This window comes from Hylobates moloch, unplaced genomic scaffold, assembly GCF_009828535.3.
Source record: "Hylobates moloch isolate HMO894 unplaced genomic scaffold, HMol_V3 SCAFFOLD_7, whole genome shotgun sequence".
NCBI classification, from domain to species: domain Eukaryota; kingdom Metazoa; phylum Chordata; class Mammalia; order Primates; family Hylobatidae; genus Hylobates; species Hylobates moloch.
The window spans coordinates 28,496,389-28,518,133 of record NW_026652282.1 but is presented as its reverse complement, the minus strand read 5'-3'; the positions used below and the strand labels follow the sequence as shown (position 1 = coordinate 28,518,133).

The 21,745-nt window shown below is 36.9% G+C and overlaps 1 protein-coding gene across 1 annotated transcript in view; it reads left to right on the top strand.

Annotated features, from left to right (window-relative positions):
* Positions 1-21,745, top strand: part of DMD (dystrophin) — a 2,251,240-nt gene that overhangs the window by 1,500,188 nt on the left and 729,307 nt on the right. The window contains exon 47 of the mRNA XM_032756167.2: positions 7,660-7,761. Coding sequence (XP_032612058.2) covers positions 7,660-7,761 — 102 coding nt within the window. The remainder of the gene's footprint in view (positions 1-7,659; positions 7,762-21,745) is intronic.

The window sequence follows — 21,745 nt, the reverse complement described above, 5'->3', positions numbered from 1 at the left end:
TATTCTAAACCCTTTGTTGTCATTTCAACATTGTCTGCAGCATCTTCACCAGGAGTAGATCCTGTCTCATGGAAACACTTTGTTTTGCTCACCTATAAGTAGCAACTCTTCATCCATTGAGGTTTCATTATGGGATTACGGCCATTCAGTTACACCTTCAGGCTCCACTTCTTATTCTAGTTCTCTTGCAATTTTCTCCACATCCAGTGACTCCCCCTACTAAAGTCTTGGACCCTCATAGTCATTCATGAGGGTCGGAATAAACTTCTTCCAAACTCCTTGTAATGTTGATATTTACCTGTTTCCATGAATCACAAATTTTCTTAATGGCATCTGGAATGGTGAGTCCTTTCCAGAAGATTTTCAGTTTACGCAGATCCATCAGAGGAATCACTACCTAGGGCAACTATAGCCTTACAAAATATACTTTTTAGAAAATAAGACCTGAGAGCTGAAATGACTCCTTTATCCAAGGACTGCAGAATGGATGTTGTGTTAGCAGGCATAAAAACAAAATTAATCTCTAGGTACACCTTCATCAGACCTCTTGGCTGACCAGTGCATTATCAACAAGCAGTAATATATTGAAAGAGATTTTTTCTTCTGTGCAGTAGGTATGGCCAATGGGCCTAAAGTATTCAGTAAACCATGCTGTAAAGAGATGTGCTATCATCCAGGCTTTGTTGTTCCTTTTATAGAGCATAGGCAGAGTCTATTAGCGTAATCTTAAGGGCCCTAGGATTTTTGGAATGGTAAATGAGCATTGGCTTCAATTGAAAGTCATCAATTGCATTGGCCCCTCACAAGAGAGTCAGCCTGTCCTTTGAACTTTTGAAGCCAGGCATTGACTTCTCTCTAGCTATGAAAGTCCTAGATGACGTCTTTTTCCAATAGAAGACTGCTTCATCTATAATGAAAATCTGCTGTTTAGTGTAGCTACCTTCATCATCTTAGATATTAGCTTGATCTTCTGGATAGTTTGCTGCAGCTTCTCCATCAGCACTTGTTGCTCCACCTTGCACTTTTATGTTCCGGAGAGGGCTTCGTCCTAAAGCCTCATGAGCAAACCTCTGCTGGCTTCCAACTTTTCTTCTACAATTTCGTCACCTCTCTCAGCATTCATACAACTGAACAGAATTGAGCCTTGCTCTAGATTAGGCTTTGGCTTAAGAGAATGTGGTGGCTGTTTTGATCTTCTCTCCAGACCACTAAGACATTCTGCATATTAACAATAAGGCTGTTCTGCTTTGTTATCATTTGCATGTTCACTAGACTAGCACTTTTAATTTTCTTCAAGAATTTTTCCTTTGCATTCACAACTTAGCTAATGGGCACAAGAGGCCTAGCTTCCAGCCTGTCTTGGCTTTCGACGTGCCTTCCTCACCAAGCTTCATCATTTCTAGCTTTTGATTTAAAGGGAGAGACATGCAACTCTTGTTTTCACTTGAACATTTAGAGGCCATAGTACGGTTATTAACTGGCATAATTTCAATACTGTTGTGTCTCAGAATAGGGAGGCCTAAGGAGAGGAAGAGAAGTAGGGGGATGACTGGTCAGTGGAGAGTTCAGAATACATACATTAATGGATTAAGTTTGCCATCCTATATGGGCACTCTTTGTGGCACCCCAAAACTATTAAAATAGTAACATCAAAGATTACTGATTACCCATCACCATTACAGTTATAAAAATATTGAAAAAGCTGGAAATATTGTGAGAATTATCAAAATGTGACACAGAGACATGAAGTAAGCACATGGTGTTGGAAATGTTGCTGATAGACTTACTTGATGCAGGGTTGCTACAAATCTTCAGTTTGTAAAAAAAAAGCAGTATCTGCAGAGCCAATAAAGCAAAACTCAGTAAAATGAGGTACACCTGTACATATACATACATGTGTCTGTATATCCACTCACACATATGTGTATGTGTACTATATGTGCATATTATACATATATGTTGATATGTGTATTTATCATATCTAATACACATATATGTATATACATGTATATCATATACATATATTCATATTATAAATTGAAAATTTTCTGGTGCTGTATCCCAATCTCTAGCTTATGGTGGGCCCTCCAAATCATTTGATAAATATATTGAATAGATGATGCAGCAGGTATCTTTTGAATATGCACTCTATTTGTAGAAATATAAATCTTTTTTAAAGGTTGGAATAATATAAGAAGTTTGGTGTTCAGTGCAAAAGGTTTTAACGTGTAAATACTATGAAAAACGAAAGTTAGATCAAATGTATCAAATACAAATGATCCGTATTGGGGGACAGAGGGACACGTTAAATTTAAGGGAATCTGAGGAGAATATTGACTTCCTGTGCTCGATGAGTGAAAAAGAAAAGTGAAATGGGAGTGTTTGAAAGGAAAGATGAGCTTTTCCATGCTAGGACATCACAGGTTTTAATACTCATAGAAGTTTTTAGTTTTTTATAGGAAATATGATCCTCTAGCCTTTCCAAGTTTACTCTTCTGCTGGAATTACAAATCAAAACTAATAAATGTTTACTATGCTTCAGCCCTCTCTCACCACTCCTATTCAACATAGTGCTGGAAGTTCTGGCCAGAGCAATCAGGCAGGAGAAGGAAATAAAGGGTATTCAATTAGGAAAAGAGGAAGTCAAGTTGTCCCTGTTTGCAGATGACATGATTGTATATCTAGAAAACCCCATCGTCTCAGCCCAAAATCTCCTTAAGCTGATTAGCAACTTCAGCAAAGTCTCAGGATACAAAATCAATGTACAGAAATCACAGGCATTCTTGTACACCAATCACAGACAGAGAGCCAAATCATGAGTGAACTCCCATTCACAATTGCTTCAAAGAGAATAAAATACCTAGGAATCCAACTTACAAGGGAGGTGAAGGACCTCTTCACGGAGAACTACAAACCACTGCTCAATGAAATAAAAGAGGATACAAACAAATGGAAGAACATTCCATGCTCATGGGTTGGAAGAATCAATATCGTGAAAATGGCGATACTGCCCAAGGTAATTTATAGATTCAATGCCATCCCCATCAAGCTACCAATGACTTTTTTCACAGAATTGGAAAAAACTACTTTCAAATTCATATGGAACCAAAAAAGAGCCCGCATCGCCAAGTCAATGCTAAGCCAAAAGAACAAAGCTGGAGGCATCACGCTACCTGACTTCAAACTATACTACAAGGCTACAGTAACCAAAACAGCATGGTACTGGTACCACAACAGAGACATAGATCAATGGAACAGAACAGAGCCCTCAGAAATGACGCCGCATAGCTACAACTATCTGATCTTTGACAAACCTGACAAAAACAAGAAATGGGGAAAGGATTCCCTATTTAATAAATGGTGCTGGGAAAACTGGCTAGCCATATGTAGAAAGCTGAAACTGGATCCCTTCCTTACACCTTATACAAAAATTAATTCAAGATGGATTAAAGACTTACATGTTAGACCTAAAACCATTAAAATCCTACAAGAAAACCTAGGCAATACCATTCAGGACATAGGCGTGGGCAAGGACTTCATGTCTAAAACACCAAAAGCAATGGCAACAAAAGCCAAAATTGACAAATGGGATCTCATTAAACTAAAGAGCTTCTGCACAGCAAAAGAAACTACCATCAGAGTGAACAGGCAACCTACAGAATGGGAGAACATTTTTGCAACCTACTCATCTGACAAAGGGCTAATATCCAGAATCTACAATGAACTCAAACAAATTTACAAGAAAAAAACAACCCCATCAAAAAGTGGGCAAAGGACATGAACAGACACTTCTCAAAAGAAGACATTTATGCACCCAAAAAACACATGAAAAAATGCTCATCATCACTGGCCATCAGAGAAATGCAAATCAAAACCACAGTGAGATACCATCTCACACCAGTTAGAATGGCCATCATTCAAAAGTCAGGAAACAACAGGTGCTGGAGAGGATGTGGAGAAACAGGAACACTTTTACACCGTTGGTGGGACTGTAAACTAGTTCAACCATTGTGGAAGTCAGTGTGGCGATTCCTCAGGGATCTAGAACTAGAAATACCATTTGACCCAGCCATCCCATTACTGGGTATATACCCAAAGGACTATAAATCATGCTGCTATAAAGACACATGCACACGTATGTTTATTGCGGCACTATTCACAATAGCAAAGACTTGGAACCAACCCAAATGTCCAACAACGATAGACTGGATTAAGAAAATGTGGCACATATACACTATGGAATACTATGCAGTCATAAAAAATGATGAGTTCATGTCCTTTGTAGGGACATGGATGAAACTGGAAAACATCATTCTCAGTAAACTATCGCAAGGACAAAAAACCAAACACCGCATGTTCTCACTCATAGGTGGGAATTGAACAATGAGAACTCATGGACACAGGAAGGGGAACATCACACTCGGGGGACTGTTGTGGGGTGGGGGGAGGGGGGAGGGACAGCATTAGGAGATATACCTAATGCTAAATGACGAGTTAATGGGTGAAGCAAAACAACATGGCACATGGATACATATGTAACAAACCTGCACATTGTGCACATGTACCCTAAAACCTAAAGTATAATAATAAAAAAATAAATAAAAATAAAAATGTTGTGGGCTGGGAAAAAAAAATAAATAAATAAAGTGCCTGATTAGAGGTCCCACATTCAGATGTTGGTTATATAAAATATTCATGCTAAATCATATAAATGCTAAAACATTTGTATTTGTGATTTTCTCTTGGTTTGCTAGATGGAAATCAAATTATACAAATTCAGCTAAGAAGAAAAATATGGAATAAATGGAATTTTAGTTTAAAGGAAGTCAATGAAAGGATTAATTAAGTATAAAATAATCCCATTTTAATTTATCATAGAAATGAGTTTTCTGAGACGTTGGAATCAATAATGTGAAGACGTAAAATTTCGCAAAAAAATCATTACAGGAAATCCAAAAGCAGAAGAGTAGACTCTGTATTTAACTCTAGCAGATTATTTAGAAAATAATCTATGCCATGAACCTTTTGACTGTCTGCGTGAACAAATGTCTCTAGTAATACACGCTCTTAACTCAATTCCCATAGGCTCAAAGTTGCAACAGTATTTATTTGCCTGTTCAACAATTTTTTGTTTACCACCTACTATGTGTTAGGCACTTCCGGGGATATGAGTGAACAAGGTAGTTATGGGTCTTACTCTCGTAGAGGATAATTCTTTAGGAATGGTCAAAACTATGCATATACACATAGTTTGACTAATTGTGATGTGTTTTGAAGGAGGAAGCAAAGGAGTTGGAACAGTTTAAATAAGACTGTAGGTTGGCAGTGGGAACAATGGTCTTTGCTATCATTTTTCAAAAATTCCAATGAATGGGAATGACTACTGTTGCATTAAGTTGCGTGTCTCCCTCTGACCCATAGTGGTTCTCTATTATCAGGGAGGCAGGCCATGTTTTTCAGCATATGTGATAATATCAAACAGATTCAGCTGGTGAAAGTAAAATTTCTTAATGCTTAGAAATAACATAATTTGATCAAATCATTTAGATATGTTATTAAGTTGTTGTAAGATATGAAGACGTAGCTGTTACTACTGTCAATAGCATAAACTTTGGATTCAGACCTAGCTGTGTTTGAATATTAACTCTCCTACATCCCAGGAGGTTGTGGGCAAGCTATTCACATCATTGTCACTACCATCACTACTATCCCACCCACCCTTGCTTCATCTTCTTATCTGTAAAGTGGCAATCTGTTTGAATCAGGGTTGGGGAAGGCAAATAGTCGTCATTACACAAATGGTAACTATGCTATCATCAATAATATAGTCTACAGCTATGATGAAGCTAATCAGAATACATTGTCTATTACCAGTAATTAGCAATATCAATAAATATCACAAGAAAAGTCCCAGCTGTCAGTGAATAAATAGAAAATAGTGCTTTGTCTTAGAGAAACACATACAAAATGAATGGTGGTGACAGTGCTTTAAGTTAACTCATCAGTTTATATGTGTAATGCATATATAATTTCAAATGTATAATTTAGACATTTTATATGGATTTGGCTTGGTAATTTATGGTATACATAAGTGATAAATGTATAGGTTGAAAATTCAGTTACTTTTTTTCCTTTTCTTAAATCATTTTTACCTTGCTGAAGATATGCTCTTTTCTCTACTTCCTTAGAATAATATATTTTATTTTCTCTTAAAGTATTTTGAGACCATATCACCATTTACTTCACCAAAATGTTTTTTTGCAAATGCGGTATTCAAGGGTGCATTTATAGTGGCTGGGGACCTATTTGGAATTCAGTAAGTAAAACTAGATTGTCCTTATTCCTGATCTGAGATCAGAGCTATTTCTACCTCTAGCAAAGACATACAGTCATTCTGGGTGCTGCATTTTCAGGGAACAACGTGTTTTCTTGGCAAGGGGCAGTAAGACCATCAATTAATAGTTCTACATGTAAAGTAGCTAAACTCCTGTTATAAAGGAAGTGAAATTTGCATACATAACCATTAACACATGAGGTTAGTTATGTACAGTTTTGACCAAAGTGCCCGTTTGCCACTGGTGTTTATTATAGTAAGAACTGGAAAAAAGTAGTCTACCTCAAGAGCATGTGCTGAGCACCCGTAAGTTGCAAGAGACCGTACTGGGCAGTGTGAGATTATAGTAATTTGGGATTTCCTACTAATGAACTGAGAGGGAACAGGTACAAACACAGTATACAAAGGAAACAGTGGCATGAAGACACTTAAACACAGCGGTGTGGGAGGCTCCGGGGTAGGGGAGGGAGGAAGAGAGATACGGGTTAATCAGGAGCTGCTCTCTGGGGAAGATTGCCCAGGCCCTGACTGACGCCTGACATTGATTAATTGATACTCTATCCCAGTGTTTAACAAGTGTTCCATCCAAAAAGTCTTCTGTAATATTTAACTTCACTTCCTTCAGCTTCAATTTCTGCACATTTCTTTTGTTGTCTCATCAAGAGAGCTAGGCAGCAGACAGTAACAAAATGCTTATATTCATATACCTAAAGGATTTTTTTTTGTCGTGCTTCAGCCTTCTCCAGACTGAAGAAAAGCAAATAATAAAAAAAATTAATCGTTCTTCAAAAGGCCTATTTGACTCATTAATAAATAATAAGCTTTGATACTATGCTTTAAGTGTTTACCCTTTGGAAAGAAAATAATTTTGACAGTGATATAGAAATAACTTTGATATTTATTTCAAAACAAAATTTATATCCAATACTCTACACAGAACTTTGTAAAATAATAAGTGTATAAAGTAAAATTAACATTAGGATTATTGAGATTATTGTAGCTAAAACTAGTGTTTATTCATATAAATTATGTTAATAAATTGTACTGTCATTATTGCATTTTACTTTTTTGAAAAGTAGTTAATGCCTGTGTTTCTATATGAGTATTATATAATTCAAGAAGATATTGGATGAATTTTTTTTAACTTTAGTGTGTTTCACATCTCTGTTTCTTTTCTCTGCACCAAAAGCTACATTTTTGTGCCCTTATGTACCAGGCAGAAATTGATCTGCAAAACATGTGGAGTCTCCAAGGGTATATTTAAATTTAGTAATTTTATTGCTAACTGTGAAGTTAATCTGCACTATGTGGGTTCTTTTCCCCAGGAAACTGAAATAGCAGTTCAAGCTAAACAACCGGATGTGGAAGAGATTTTGTCTAAAGGGCAACGTTTGTACAAGGAAAAACCAGCCACTCAGCCAGTGAAGGTAATGAAGCAACCTCTAGCAATATCCATTACCTCATAATGCGTTATGCTTCCCCTGTTGTACATTTGCCATTGACGTGGACTATTTATAATCAATGAAATAACTTGTAAGGAAATACTGGCCATACTGTAATAGCAGAGGCAAAGCTGTCTTTTTGATCAGCATATCCTATTTATATATTGTGATCTTAAGGCTATTAACGAGTCATTGCATTAAAGGACTCATTTCTGTCCTGGTGTGCTGCCATCAATACAAAAGTAGTCCCACCTTCAAGGTAGATTAAATTCTTTGGGGCTTTATTGCTTTACTTGCCAGCCTTGATGCTTTTCATGTTGTTTGGTTTAATTCAAATCAAGCTACTGCATCATAGTGTCTGTCTCCAACAGCTGTAAAGAATCACAATATGGTCCGTGACCTTTCTTTGTTGCTCTTTCTTATAAAAGAGTAAAATCGGCATTGAGGCTTCAGTATTTTATTGGGTCAAGAATTTTTAGTGAAATGTCATGTAATTGCTTATTTCTTTCTTTCTTTTTTTTTTTTTTTTTTTTTTGAGACGGAGTCTCGCTCTGTCGCCCAGGCTGGAGTGCAGTGGCGCAATCTCGGCTCACTGCAAGCTCCGCCTCCCGGGTTCACGCCATTCTCCTGGCTCAGCCTCTCCGAGTAGCTGGGACTACAGGCGCCCGCCACCACGCCCGGCTAATTTTTTGTATTTTTAGTAGAGACGGGGTTTCACCGTGGTCTCGATCTCCTGACCTCGTGATCCGCCCGCCTCGGCCTCCCAAAGTGCTGGGATTACAAGCGTGAGCCACCGCGCCCGGCCGTAATTGCTTATTTCTTTGGCAAAAAGCTGGCCTGGGATAAACCTTTCTACTTTTTTTTTTCTTCTCCATATCCATGTTGAAGTCTAGGTCACATTTATTCACAGGCTATTACATAAGGAGGGAGATGGAAAGCCAGGTTAGTTTTCAAAAAATAGCTAATCAACGGCTTCCATTGGCAAATGAGAGTCCAGTACTAAATACACGTTAGCAGTAGGTTACCTAAATTTGGTCAGGTATAAAATTATAGTGGCTCCCATTATGATGAAGCTTCCTGAGATCCTGTAATCATGGCTGTTTATTGATCACTCTTGGTTTCTCAGTTAATGTTGCAGGCTTGGATACAATGAACCTCGTCCTCATGTTTAAAACTGCTTGAAAACAGTTCAGGTCAATAACCTCATTATACAGAACCAGTTTGTCCTTGCAAACGACAACATTACCGTGACTTAGATTCTGTCTCTAAGGTCGCTGCTTAGTTTCCCTTGCGCTTGGCCCAAGCTTCATTTCTAGAAGATTGTTTGTTTTCCTTATAGCTTACAAGAGACTTTTCCTTAGGTAAAATTGAAGTTTGCACCTTAGCTTAATGTCCAAACACCAGACACTGAAAATCACAGGTTTCTCTGTAGATACCAACATACATTTATTCAGGAATATATTGCAACCACTGCAAAAATCTGGAAAAGTAATTTCTATCCAGTTCAAGCCCAGTATAATCATTTTTCATAAGCTAACAATGTGCTCAGTATTTAGTTCGAAGAGCTAGGCAAAGTCCTGAAAGCAGCAAATTTCAGAGTTTCTGTTGATGTTCTGAAGAAAGCCAGCCCTCAGAGCAGTTAACAGGGTGAATTTCATTGTAGCAAGCCATGCAATGCACAAATGGACAATTGCATACGTTTCTATCTACTCTTTGTTGATCCTCAAAGACTTTATGCCTTATGGTGTATGACTATGAATTAAGGTTTGTCACTAATTGTTAGAGATCACAAAGGTACATGTAATTTGGCTTTTACTTTTGTGCCTTTGTAAAAGAGAGAGAGAGAGATCTTAATTCAAAGCCACTGAGAAAATTTTTGCTTTCATTATGTATAAAACAATCCAAATACTTGATGCTAACTTATCGCACCTCCACCCACACATTCAACTACTGGGCCACTTGGAGATCAGAACTGGGATCTGCCATGCCTGAGCATATCTGCTTCCTGCTGATGCGTTAGTGTTGTAAAAGGTGAATTACTTTTCTGGAATAAAAAGAAAGAACCAGGAGCTGTTGCTTTCCTTCTCTTTCACAACCCTTGAAACCATTTTTGTAGCAGACAGCACTGTTCTTTTCCTTCCTTTTTTTTTTTTCTCCTTCCCTGTTTCCCCATTTTCTCTCAATTTGACACATTGGGAGAAGCTGAACTTAAGGGAAAATTTATTCCTGTTTTCCCATTTCTCCCTTGGATTTGGAGAAAAATCAACATATCAAGTTGGCTGGGCACGGTAGCTCATGCCTATAATCCCAGCACTTTGCGAGGCCGAGGCAGGCGGATCACCTGAGGTCAGGAGTTCGAGACCTGCCTGGCCAACATGGTGAAACCCTGTCTCTACTAAAAATACGAAAATGAGCCAGCTGTGGTGGCTGGCGCCTGTAATCCCAGCTACTTGGAAGGCTGAGGCAGGAGAATCACTTGAACCCGAGAGGCAGAAGTTGCAGTGAGCCGAGATCGCGCCATTGCACTCCAGCCTGGGCGACACGAGCGAAACTCTGTCTCAAAATATCTATATCTATATCTATATCTATATAGATATAGATATAGATATAGCTATAGATATATCAAGTTGATAGGGGCAAAAATGCAAGACTGATTTGAGAATTACGGGGTTTAAAAAAATAGTTGACTCACGCACGACTTTTGCTATGGACCATGACCTTGGAAACATCTGAAGATTAGCTGGGGTTTGCTGTAGCCTGAAACACCTAGAGGCTCAAAAAATGACCTCACGGTTTTGAACATGACACCCAGCAATACAAGGCAGAAAGCTGTGAGGGCTGTTTAAATCTCTGCATGGATCAAAAATTTATTTTTAAAGGTTAGAGATGATTTTTCTGAAGGACCCTCCATTGCTCTGATAGAACGTGAACAAAGCCTTTTTCAACTTTGAGTCCATATATAAAAATTTAAAATTTGTCCTATTTATAATGCCTCTTCTTCACTCTGGGTCTTGTTACCTCTTAATAGAAGAAGAAATGAGTCTGAGTAGCCTGCAGCATATTTTCATGACAGAATTGTGTTTCTGTTTTTGTTTTTTGGGGGAGGTGCATTTGGAAACTGTAAGAATTATGAAGAAAATGATATTCTTTAAAAAGAAAATGAAAATCTCTCATAATGTATATGCAAGATCTAGTATTTAAATGGATAATTAGTATGTCCACTGCTTACAGACATTCTAATTAAAGACACATCAGGGAACGATTCTGTTTCTTAGGAAATTGACTTGTCTGTTGGCACCTCCGCATTCTGCATCAGACAGCCTGTCTGTCCAGCTCCTACGCTCACCTCCCAAGCTGAGTTCTGATTGGAAGCTGGGTTCATCCCTGCTCAGTTTCTTTCCTTCACTTCATCAACTTCTTTAAGATTTCTTTTGTTTTCAAAGACGGTATATTTCTGGTTTCTTTTTTAAAATATCTGACCAACTTCTTTAATTTCTTTGAGGACTTCCTGTAAAAGGTCAAATACGTATTCTGAAATAATACTACTAATGACATATAGGTAGTACTAATCTCTGCTGCAAAATAACTGGAAAAATCTTAGGATCATATGATCAAATACCTCTCCATCTTTGTTTAGCACTTCAACTCTCTCTCTCTCTCTCTCTCTCTCCCTCTCTCTCTCCCTCTCTCTCCACTCTCCCTCTCTCCCTCTCACTCTCTCTCCCCCCATCTACACACATACTTTTATTTATTTGTATGTTATTTCTTCATCTTAACTACAGAAATTATTGAAGACTGACTATATGAGTTATATAAATTGTTTAAAATTTTGCTAAAGTTATAGTTTTGGTATATTACATTAATGCCATAGATGAAATAGTTTTTAATGTGTTCCATTTTTCCACACAGTAATAATTAGGTCCTCAATGGCACCCCATTTAGCAGTTTAAAAGCAGCAAAAACAACTGCTATCAGTAACAACAATATAAACTACAAAAGAAATAAGCCATTTTTTATTTGATTTTTATTATAAAATTGTATTTTTAACTGTCTTAAACTTAAGCATTTAGGTGCCATTTTCTTGTATTCATGCTCATTTTTAACTTAAGTTGGAAAACTACACTTTCAGTTAACTTTTAAAAATGTGTTTATGTACGTTCAATGCTTACATCACCTGCCATGTATTAGAACTGAGAGCATTAATGGAATTTTAAATGTCTTGGTTACTTTCTAAAGTGATAAAATGAAGCCAGCTGGTTTGCTTTGCTAACTTGTTATATTATCAAAAAATGTTACTTACATAAACCTAATAATATATTTTACTTACTGCTCTTGAATTATTTTTCAATGTAACAGAAAAAGGTGTGAGGAATTTTCTGTATCTGGCCAAAGGGTTCCATCCCAACCTTTAACACAAAATAATTGCTGTAGACAAATGGTCAAGAGGGCAATTATAATCTTCCAGGCATCATTTCCTCAGATATGAGCTGCAAAATGACAGCATCATTAGTCATTTTCAATTACAGTCAGTCACAACCAGGGATGTTTCATTTTCCCAGCTGTTTTGTTGTTAATTAACTAGATTAAGCTGTTTTTTTTTTCTCCCAATGAGTTTGTTCTACTGCCAACATCAACATCTTAACATTTTTAAAAACTTCCTTAGGGTTTATTTTTTGCCTAACAATCTTTAATATATTACTCACAACAGATGTGCATCTCAAGATTTATTCACGTTATAGTAGGTCGAATGGTATTTCGTTGGTCAAAATGTTGCCGAAATAAATATAATTACAATTAAAACAATACTTGGATTTCATAAATCATCTGCCATGCATACAGTCTCATTTACCTGGTGTAACTTCACTTGTAGCAACAGAAATCAATAGAGAGATAACAGACAAAAATTATCCCCTCAAATGAACAAGTCTATTTTGACTGACTCATTTATTGAGCACAATTTCCATGCCAATAACACCAGAATAAGTTGGGAGAGGACTTCTAGAAAGAAGATAACAATGTTGGAGGTATTTAATAATTCATAAGTAAATGCACAGCAACATTTTGTTTTTTTAAATTACAAGTTTGCGACTGGGCGCGGTGGCTCACGCCTGTAATCCCAGCACTTTGGGAGGCCAAGGTGGGCGGATCATGAAGTCAGGAGATCGAGACCATCCTGGCTAACATGGTGAAACCCCATCTCTACTAAAAATACAAAAACAAAATTAGCCAGGCTTGGTGGCAGGCATCTGTAGTCCCAGCTACTCGGGAGGCTGAGGAGGGAGAATGGCATGAACCCGGGAGGCAGAGCTTGCAGTGAGCTGAGATCGCGCCACTGCACCCCAGCCTGGGTGACAGAGTGAGACTCCATCTCATAAATAAATAAATAAATAAATACAAGTTTGCTTTACAACTGAAAACAAAGTCTTGGAGTGTAAGAGGTTGAATAAATGCTAATCCCAATGCATAAACTTGAGGAGAGCTTCACTTTCCCAATGAAAAGAGAAAAAATTTATAATAGATTTTTGGGCAACTTGTAAACATAAACATTTAGAAGTATGGATGAGATTGTCAAATGTCTAATTCTATTCAATTTCTTAATTGAGTAGCATTTCCATATTTGCAGTCTTACATTTTATAAAATAGCATACTCATTTAGAAATACCTGGCACATTTATATTTTATGAAACATTTTCATTCAAACCCTTCGTATGTATATTCTAGAATTGTAGAGCTCATCACCTTGCTAAGTTATTTGTAATATGGCATTGTGTGAATCCCCACATAATACTCTGAAAGCCCTCTGGGCCAAGATTACTAGCAACATACCTGTAATCAAAAAATTAAGAATATTTACCTTATTGCAGCAAGAGCGTAAAACACTTCAGACAGAGTGTGGGCATCTCAGTAAGAGGGCATTGGAAAAAGCTTCTTACAGAGTTCAGCTGGCTGCATGATTCTAAGGAGGAATTCAGAAAGTAGAAGTCATTTCTGGATTAGATGCTTTCAAGAAACAGAGTCAATGTAGTGATTAGGTATCTTAGTGTTTATCTAGAAGATGAGATTAAAGTAGGGCTAGACACGTCGTTGGTAAAGGAGCAGCAATGCCTCATATTAGTCATTTCTGTGATAGCAGAAAGGCCTTGTCTCTGTCTTGTTTCAAACAGGGCCATGGGGTGGCCTTGTGTCTGCCTAGTTTATTTCTATGAGTGTTTTTTAACATCCAGCTGGGACCATCATGGCCTAGCTAGCTGCCAGCTGCCAGCTACCAGCAGAGCTATTTTTCACGTTCTCAATGCTATAGCTGAAATTTTTATCCCAAACTTCAATACCCATTCACAAAATATTAGGAAAACTGTTTTTTTCATTTTTCTTAGATATGATTTTGGTTGGTTGTTTGTTTTTGAGACGGAGTTTCGCTCTTGTTGCCCAGGCTGGAGTGCACTGGCGCGATCTCAGCTCGCTGCAACCTACACCTCCCGGGTTCAAGCGATTCTCCTGCCTCAGCCTTCCAAGTAGCTGGGATTACAGGCATGCGCCACCATGCCCAGCTAATTTTGTATTTTTAGTAGAGATGGGGTTTCTCCACGTTGGTCAAGCTGCTCTCAAACTCCCGACCTCAGGTAATCAGGCCGCCTCGGCCTCCCAAAGTCCTGGGATTACAGGCGTGAGCCACCGCACCGAGCCAGATGTGATTTTTTAAAAATTCCCAATAGACTAACATATTCTTTCTGCTTTTTAAGTTGTTTGGCTTTTTAACAAATTCTTTAAAAGACTTGTTTACAATGATCTCTGCCACAAGTGATTGTGAAGCTATACATTAGGAATGATTGCTAAAGATTTATCAACTTTCTTTGCCTCCCTTTTTAATTAAGCAAATTCTGTCAGAATACTTATGTAAGCATCACATCTCTTGAGGTTATTTCAGGCTAATATACAACATTGTGGTTCAGAATAAAATGATTGAGATATAAGAGATAGTATAAAGTCTTGAATATGAGCCAACTTTCTTTTCTGAGAGAATATTTGAGTGAAAAGTCTCATATACTCAGTAGCTCATGCTGAAATTAGGGAAGCATTTTAGGGATTTGAATTTCACCTCTTGCCCTCAGTTGTACTAATTACACTTAAAAAGAGAGACAAAGAGACATAGATGTTTCAGTTACAATATTTGAATGTATGCCTGTATATATATACAGCCGTGGGTAGAGTCCTTTATTTATTCAGTAGATATTAATTGCATGCCAACCATTGACACAAGATATATTTTTAAATTTTGAAAATCTCAAACTCAAATAGAGTTTAAAACTATATTCTAGTTTACTTTTTTAAACAAATGATATTTTTATGATTGTATTAAATGAATACATTATTTTTGCTTACTTATTCTACATCAAATAATATCTATTTCTAGAAGGCTTTTTCCTTGTCGTAATGATAGAAAACATAAAAATCATTTAATATTTTTTAAATATCCAAAAAATATGAGGCAAGAAAGCAGCCACAATTGTAGCTACCTTAGGAAACTTAATTAAATTTTTTTTTCTTTTTAATTTTATATATGTATAATTGTACATATTTATTTGTGGGGTACAAGTTATATTTTGCTTATTTTTTATAATTTCAGTAGTTTTGGGGATATAGGTGGTTTTTGGTTACATGGATAAGTTCTATAGTGGCAAATTCTGAAATTTTTTATGTATCCATTTCCTGAGTAGTATATACTGTACCCAATAAATAGTCTTTTATCCTTTACCTCCCTCCCAAGCTCCCCACCTAGAGTCCCCAAAGTCCATTGTATCACTCTGTGTCTTCGTATCCTCATATCTTAGCTCCCACTTATGAGTGAGAACATATGGTATTTAGTTTTCCATGCCTGAGTTACTTTACTTGGAATAATGGCCGCCAGCTCCACTCAAGTTACTGCAAAAGAGATTCCTTTTTATGGCTGAGTAATATTCCATGGTATATAGATACCACGTTTTCTTTATCCATTCATTGGCCGATGGACACTTGGGTTGGTTCCATACCTTGCAATTGCAAATTGTGCTGCTATTTTTGTGCTGCTGCTTTCTTTTTTGTTATGTCCTTTTCTGGTTTTGGTATTAGGGTGATACTGACTTCATAGAATGATTTAGGAAGTATTCCATCTTTATCTTTTGAAATAGTTTCATCGTAATTGGTACCAATTCTTCTTTGAATGTCTGGTAGAATTCAGCTGTGAATCCATCTGGTCCTGGACTTTTTTTTGTCATTTTTTAAATTACTGATATTCAACCTTGCTGGTCGTTACTGGTATGTTCAGGGTTTCTTTCTTTTTTTTTTTTTTTTTTTTTTTTGAGATGGAGTTTTGCTCTTTCACGTAGGCTTTAGTGCTGTGGCACGATCTTGGCTCACTGCAACCTCCACCTTCCGGTTTCAAGTGATTCTCCTGCCTCAGCCTCCCAGGTAGCTGAGGTTACAGGTGCCCACCACCACACCCAGCTAATTTTTGCATTTTTAGGAGAGTCGGAGTTCCACTATGTTGGCCAGGCTGGTCTCAAACTCCTGACCTAGTGATCTGCCTGCCTCAGCCTCCCAAAGTGCTAGGATTACAGACGTGAGGCACCGCACCCAGCCGGAGTGTTCAGGGTTTCTATTTCTTCTTGATTTAAACTAGGAGGTTGTATATTTCCAGGAATTTATCCATTTCCTCTAGATTTTTTAGTTTGTGTGCATAAAGGTGTTCATACTAGTAGTGAATGATCTTTTGTATTTTTGTGATATAGGTTGTAGTGTTTCCAGTTTCATTTCTACTTGAGCTTATTAGAATCTTCTCTCTTCTTTCCTTGGTTAATCTTGCTAATGGTCTATCAATTTTGTTTATCTTTTCAAAGAACTAGCTTTTTGTTTCATTTGTATTTTGTATTTTTTTGTTTCAACTTCATTTAGTTCTGCTTTGATCTTTGTTATTTCTTTTCTTCTGCTGGATTTGAGTTTAGTTTGTTCTTGTTTCTCTAGTTCCTTGAAATGTGACATTAGGTTGTCAATTTGTGCTCTTTCAGAATTTTTGATGTAGTATTTAACACTATGAACTTTCCTCTTAGCACTGTTTTTGCTGTATCTCAGAGGTTTTGATAAATTGTGTGACTATTATTCATTTCAAAAAATACTTTAATTTCCATCTCAATTTCATTGTTAACCCCAAAGTCATTCAAGAGCAGATTTCTTAATTTCCATGTGTTTGTATAGTTTTGAGGGTTCCTTTTGGAGTTGATTTTTAGTTTTATTCCACTGTGGTCCGAGAAGATACTTGATATGATTTTGATTTTCCTAAATTTATTAAGACTGTGGCCTCTTGTATGACCTGTCTTGGAGAATGTTCCATCTGCTGATAAGAATGTATATTCTATAATTGTTGGGAAGAATGTTCTGTAAATATCTGTTAAGTCCATTTGTTCTAGGGTATAATTTAAGTCCATTGTTTCTTTGTTAAGTTTTTGTTTCAATGACCTGTCTAGTGCTGTGAGTGGAGTATTGAAGTCCCCCACTATTATTGCATTGCTGTCTATCTCATTTCTTAGGTCTAGTACTATTGTTTTATAAAGCTAGGAGCGCCAGTATTAGGTGCATATAAATTGAGTATTGTAGTAAATATCTTCTTGTTGGACTAATCCTTTTATCATTATACAATGTCTTTCTTTATCTTTTGTTTACTATTAATGCTTTAAAGCCCATTTTGTCTGATATAAGAATAGCTACTCCTGCTTGCTTTTGGTTCCCATTTTCATGGAATATCTTTTTCCGTCCTTTTACCACAAGTGATATTTTGATACAAGCATATAATATATAATGATCAAATCAGAGTGATTGCAGTATCTATCACCTTAAATATTTATCCATTTTAAATTTTAAAAGGAAAGCTATATTCAGAAATCACTTTTTCTTGTAACTAATTCCTGTTCTTCGTAAAGAAGAAATTCCGTAGTTGATATAGTTGTCTTAACATTTAATGAATATTTTCAAGCAAAGTATATACAATAGAGAATAATGCTCAGCTGCAAAAGTCACCTATAATAAATCTAATTCTTCCATTTACAAAAAAAAGTGCTCCCAAAGTTTATCCATTTTGGTAGAACACGAATTCACTCTGATTGTTGAGTTTGGAGCTCTTGTGCAGAAAACCTTGGACCTGCAATTTAGTTAGCATATTCAAAGTTTTAAAATTATGGAGATGTAGTCAAGAATAGGACTTGATAACTATTATCCCACTGATATGCTATTTAAATAAGTTGGGATTTAAGTACTTATTTGATTTCCTTAAATTTGCTTATAGATGATTAACATGTATTGCAAATTGTTACCTTTTACAGATTTTTATTGAGCGCTGCTTAAAGTTTATTATATGATGAACACCTGACTAGTTGCTACAGCCAAACATTTTTTGTTATGCAAATGAATTTTACAGCTTAATTGGAATGATGAGAGATTTGAAAATACGGGCAAATGCCAGAGAAGTGAAAAGCAAAATGAAGCAAAACAAAAAAGAACTTGCATAATATATAAATAATCCATTTCAACTCTACAGTACACCAAACTCTTGAAAAAGTAGCAAGGTTGTTTTTGTGAACAGCCAAACCAAAAACTGTAGTCATTTCATAAGTATTTGCTAATAATTATAAAAGATTGGAAATTACACAGTTCTGAGCTTATTGAACCTTTGACCCATTGCAGTGTCCTCAGACATGTGTGATACGTTGGTAGTGCCATTTAATTTTAAAAATCCACCTCTACATTAGAGATTATAGTAACCCCTCATTTACCTATCTGGAAATAAGAGTGGGAAAGATAATATTTGAGTAAATGGACAGACTATTGAGAGTTTATGTATTAATAAAAGAGAAATTGCATGTACAAACATGTTATTTTCTAGGTAACTAAAACCTAGTCCTTTAATAAAGCACTGAAAAAATTTTTTTTGTAACTATTTTAATGAAAACTTTTCTTGAATATCTTCTGTTTTGCTTCATTAAGCAGTGCATAATATCTAACCAACAAATTTATAGTGCTTTATAGTTCACAGCGTTTTTACCACGTAAAATATCTCGTTTAGTTTCTCCAACAAAGCTATGAGTTAGGTGGTAGTATTATATCCATGTTTCAAGGATGATATAAATCTTAGTGACCCATCTGATTTTCCAAGGATCACACAACCAGTAGTAGTGAATTAGGAACAAAACCTAAGACTTCTGATTCTAAATCACAATGTAAATTAACTTTTCTTAATTTTCAGGGGTGTCGTTATCACATCAATTTTTGCTCTGTTTAGTGATACGGTGATATATGAGGAACATGAAATTCAAAGCACCCTTCCTTCAGTTGAGACCCAGTTGAAGTGGTTAATTTGCTTTTAGAAGCTAGACTGTAAGATAAATACATACCTTTAAATATTAAAGCTAACTCAAATCACTGAGATACTTACACCATGAGAAGAAAGTGGAACCTAAGTCAACTGGTAGAAACAGCAAACTTTGATGTCTCTTTATCCACTCGTTCTGAGGGGCAATATGCTTACTGAGCGGAAAGATGGGCATACCCCCAGCAGTATTTAAATCAATCCCTAATCTATCACTATGTCTCCTTTTCTCTCTCTCTCAGCACATGTAGGTGATTTCCTATATAAATTAAATGGCGTAGGATGAGATTTCATCACATGTTGAACGGTCATTTCATTGATAAATGTCTAAGATTACCACATTTCTGTTTTAAGATTTTTATGTTCATTGTCTCCTATTGCTACTTTCTGTTATCAGAATGGTTACTTCTCATTGCTTTTAGTATTCTGTCTTTGTAGGGTTTCAGAAACTTCACAAGGAAACCAGAAGATCAAATATGTTACTCACTAGTCTCTTACAATATTTAATTTTTAGTGTTTAGGTTCTGATGTCAGGACAGAAAAATATCTTCCATGAGCGATGACTTTCAAGGGTGGTTTTCCTGACTAATCAGAAGCATTATTTTTTGTTTGCTTTTGGGTTCAAGACTGATTTTTAATAAATAAAAAAGTTACACTTATTGATATGCTAGTAAATATTAACATCATGCATTCTGGATAAAAACATTGAAAGCCTTGATTTGACTTGAAGCCAGACACAATAGACATAATCTCAAGAGCAGTGATGATAGTTAAATTAGGAAGTGATGAATTCTTACTATATGTTATCTTTTGTTCTTAGCACAGTTTATTTTATATCTATAAAATTTAATTTATATTAATGGTTATGTTTAATAACCAATTAGCAAAATTATTGAAATGTGACAATAATATCTCTATTCCCGTTTCTTTCCTGCTTTATCCTTTTAAAATATATTATTTATAAGTATATTTTAAATGTATAAAAGCTACACTGTGCTATAAATCTTGTTTCTTAGCTTTTCTAACATTCATAATTGTGTTTTAAAGATCCATCCATGGCCGGGCGCAGTGGCTCATGCCTGCAATCCCAGCACATTGGGAGGCCAAGATGGGCAGATCACCTAAGGTCACGAGTTCGAGGCAGCCTGGCCAACATGGTGAAATACAAAATACAAAAATTATCCGGGTGTGGTGGTGCGAGTCTGTAATCCCAGCTACTAGGAGGCTAAGGCAGGAGAATCACTTGAACCCAGGAGGCAAAGGTTGCAGTGAGCCAAGATCGCACCACTGCATTCCAGCCAGGGCAACAACAGTGAAACTCTATCTAAAAAAAAAAAAAAAAAGAAAAAATCCATCCACATTGCTCGATATATACCCTTATCCATTTCTTTCACATACACACCCATGTTGGCCTCAATTCTCCACAATGCAGCAACAAATTTTCTTGTACTTCCTTATGACCTTAAGAATGTGAGAGAAACTTCTCCGGTATACACTGGTGAGGGAATATGATCAGCAGGGTTTTTTGTTTGTTTTTCTGTGTTTTGATTTTTAACTTATGCCCACCTTTCTGTTGGCAGTCAGTAGCCACATCTGAAATTATAGCTCTCTGATTTAGACAAGGCTTATTCTTCCCTTTGTTACGACCTAGTCCCTATAGGGACCTGAATTTGTGACCCTAGTCTATGAGATTACTTTTTAAACACAGTTTGGTTCAGGATTTATAAAAGCCTAATAAGGCTGGGTGTGGTGGCTCACACCTGTAATTCCAGCACTTTGGGAGGCTGGGATGGGCAGATCACTTGAGTCCAGGAGTTTGAGACCAGCCTGGGCATCATGGAAAAACCCCATCTCTACATAAAAATGTATGTACTCAGTAGTACTACTCAGTAGTGGTACTGAGTAGCTACTCAGGAGGCTGAGGTGGGAGGATTGCCTAGGAAGTCGAGGCTGCAGTGAGCCGAGATCTTGCCACTGCTCTCCCGCCTGGGTGACAGAGTGAGACCCTGTCTCAAAAGAAAAAATAAGCCTAATAAAATGATTGCACACCTGGAAAACCTACATAGGCTCCTGCAAGTCCCATATATATATAAAGTCATCCATGGTATGTAGTTCACATTGAAGTCAAGTTGGGGAAAAAGAAACTTATTTGTCTCTTTCTCTTTTCCTTTATTCAAGTAGCAATTTTCATTTAATTTTATTCAATTCAGAAATATTTACTGAACTCCTCTTATTAGGAAGCACTAGATTGGATATAAAGAAAACATCATACAAGGCGTAGAGGACTCAGTCCTGCCTTGCAAAGGGCACGCAGTCTGACTGGAAAGACACACGCTGACAGGGTAGACTGTGTTAGGAATAATGCTCGCCGGGCGCGGTGGCTCACGCTTGTAATCCCAGCACTTTGGGAGGCCGAGGTGGGCGGATCACGAGGTCAGGAGATCGAGACCACGGTGAAACCCCGTCTCTACTAAAAAAATACAAAAAATTAGCCGGGCGTGGTGGCGGGCGCCTGTAGTCCCAGCTATTCGGAGGCTGAGGCAGGAGAATGGCGTGAACCCGGGAGGCGGAGCTTGC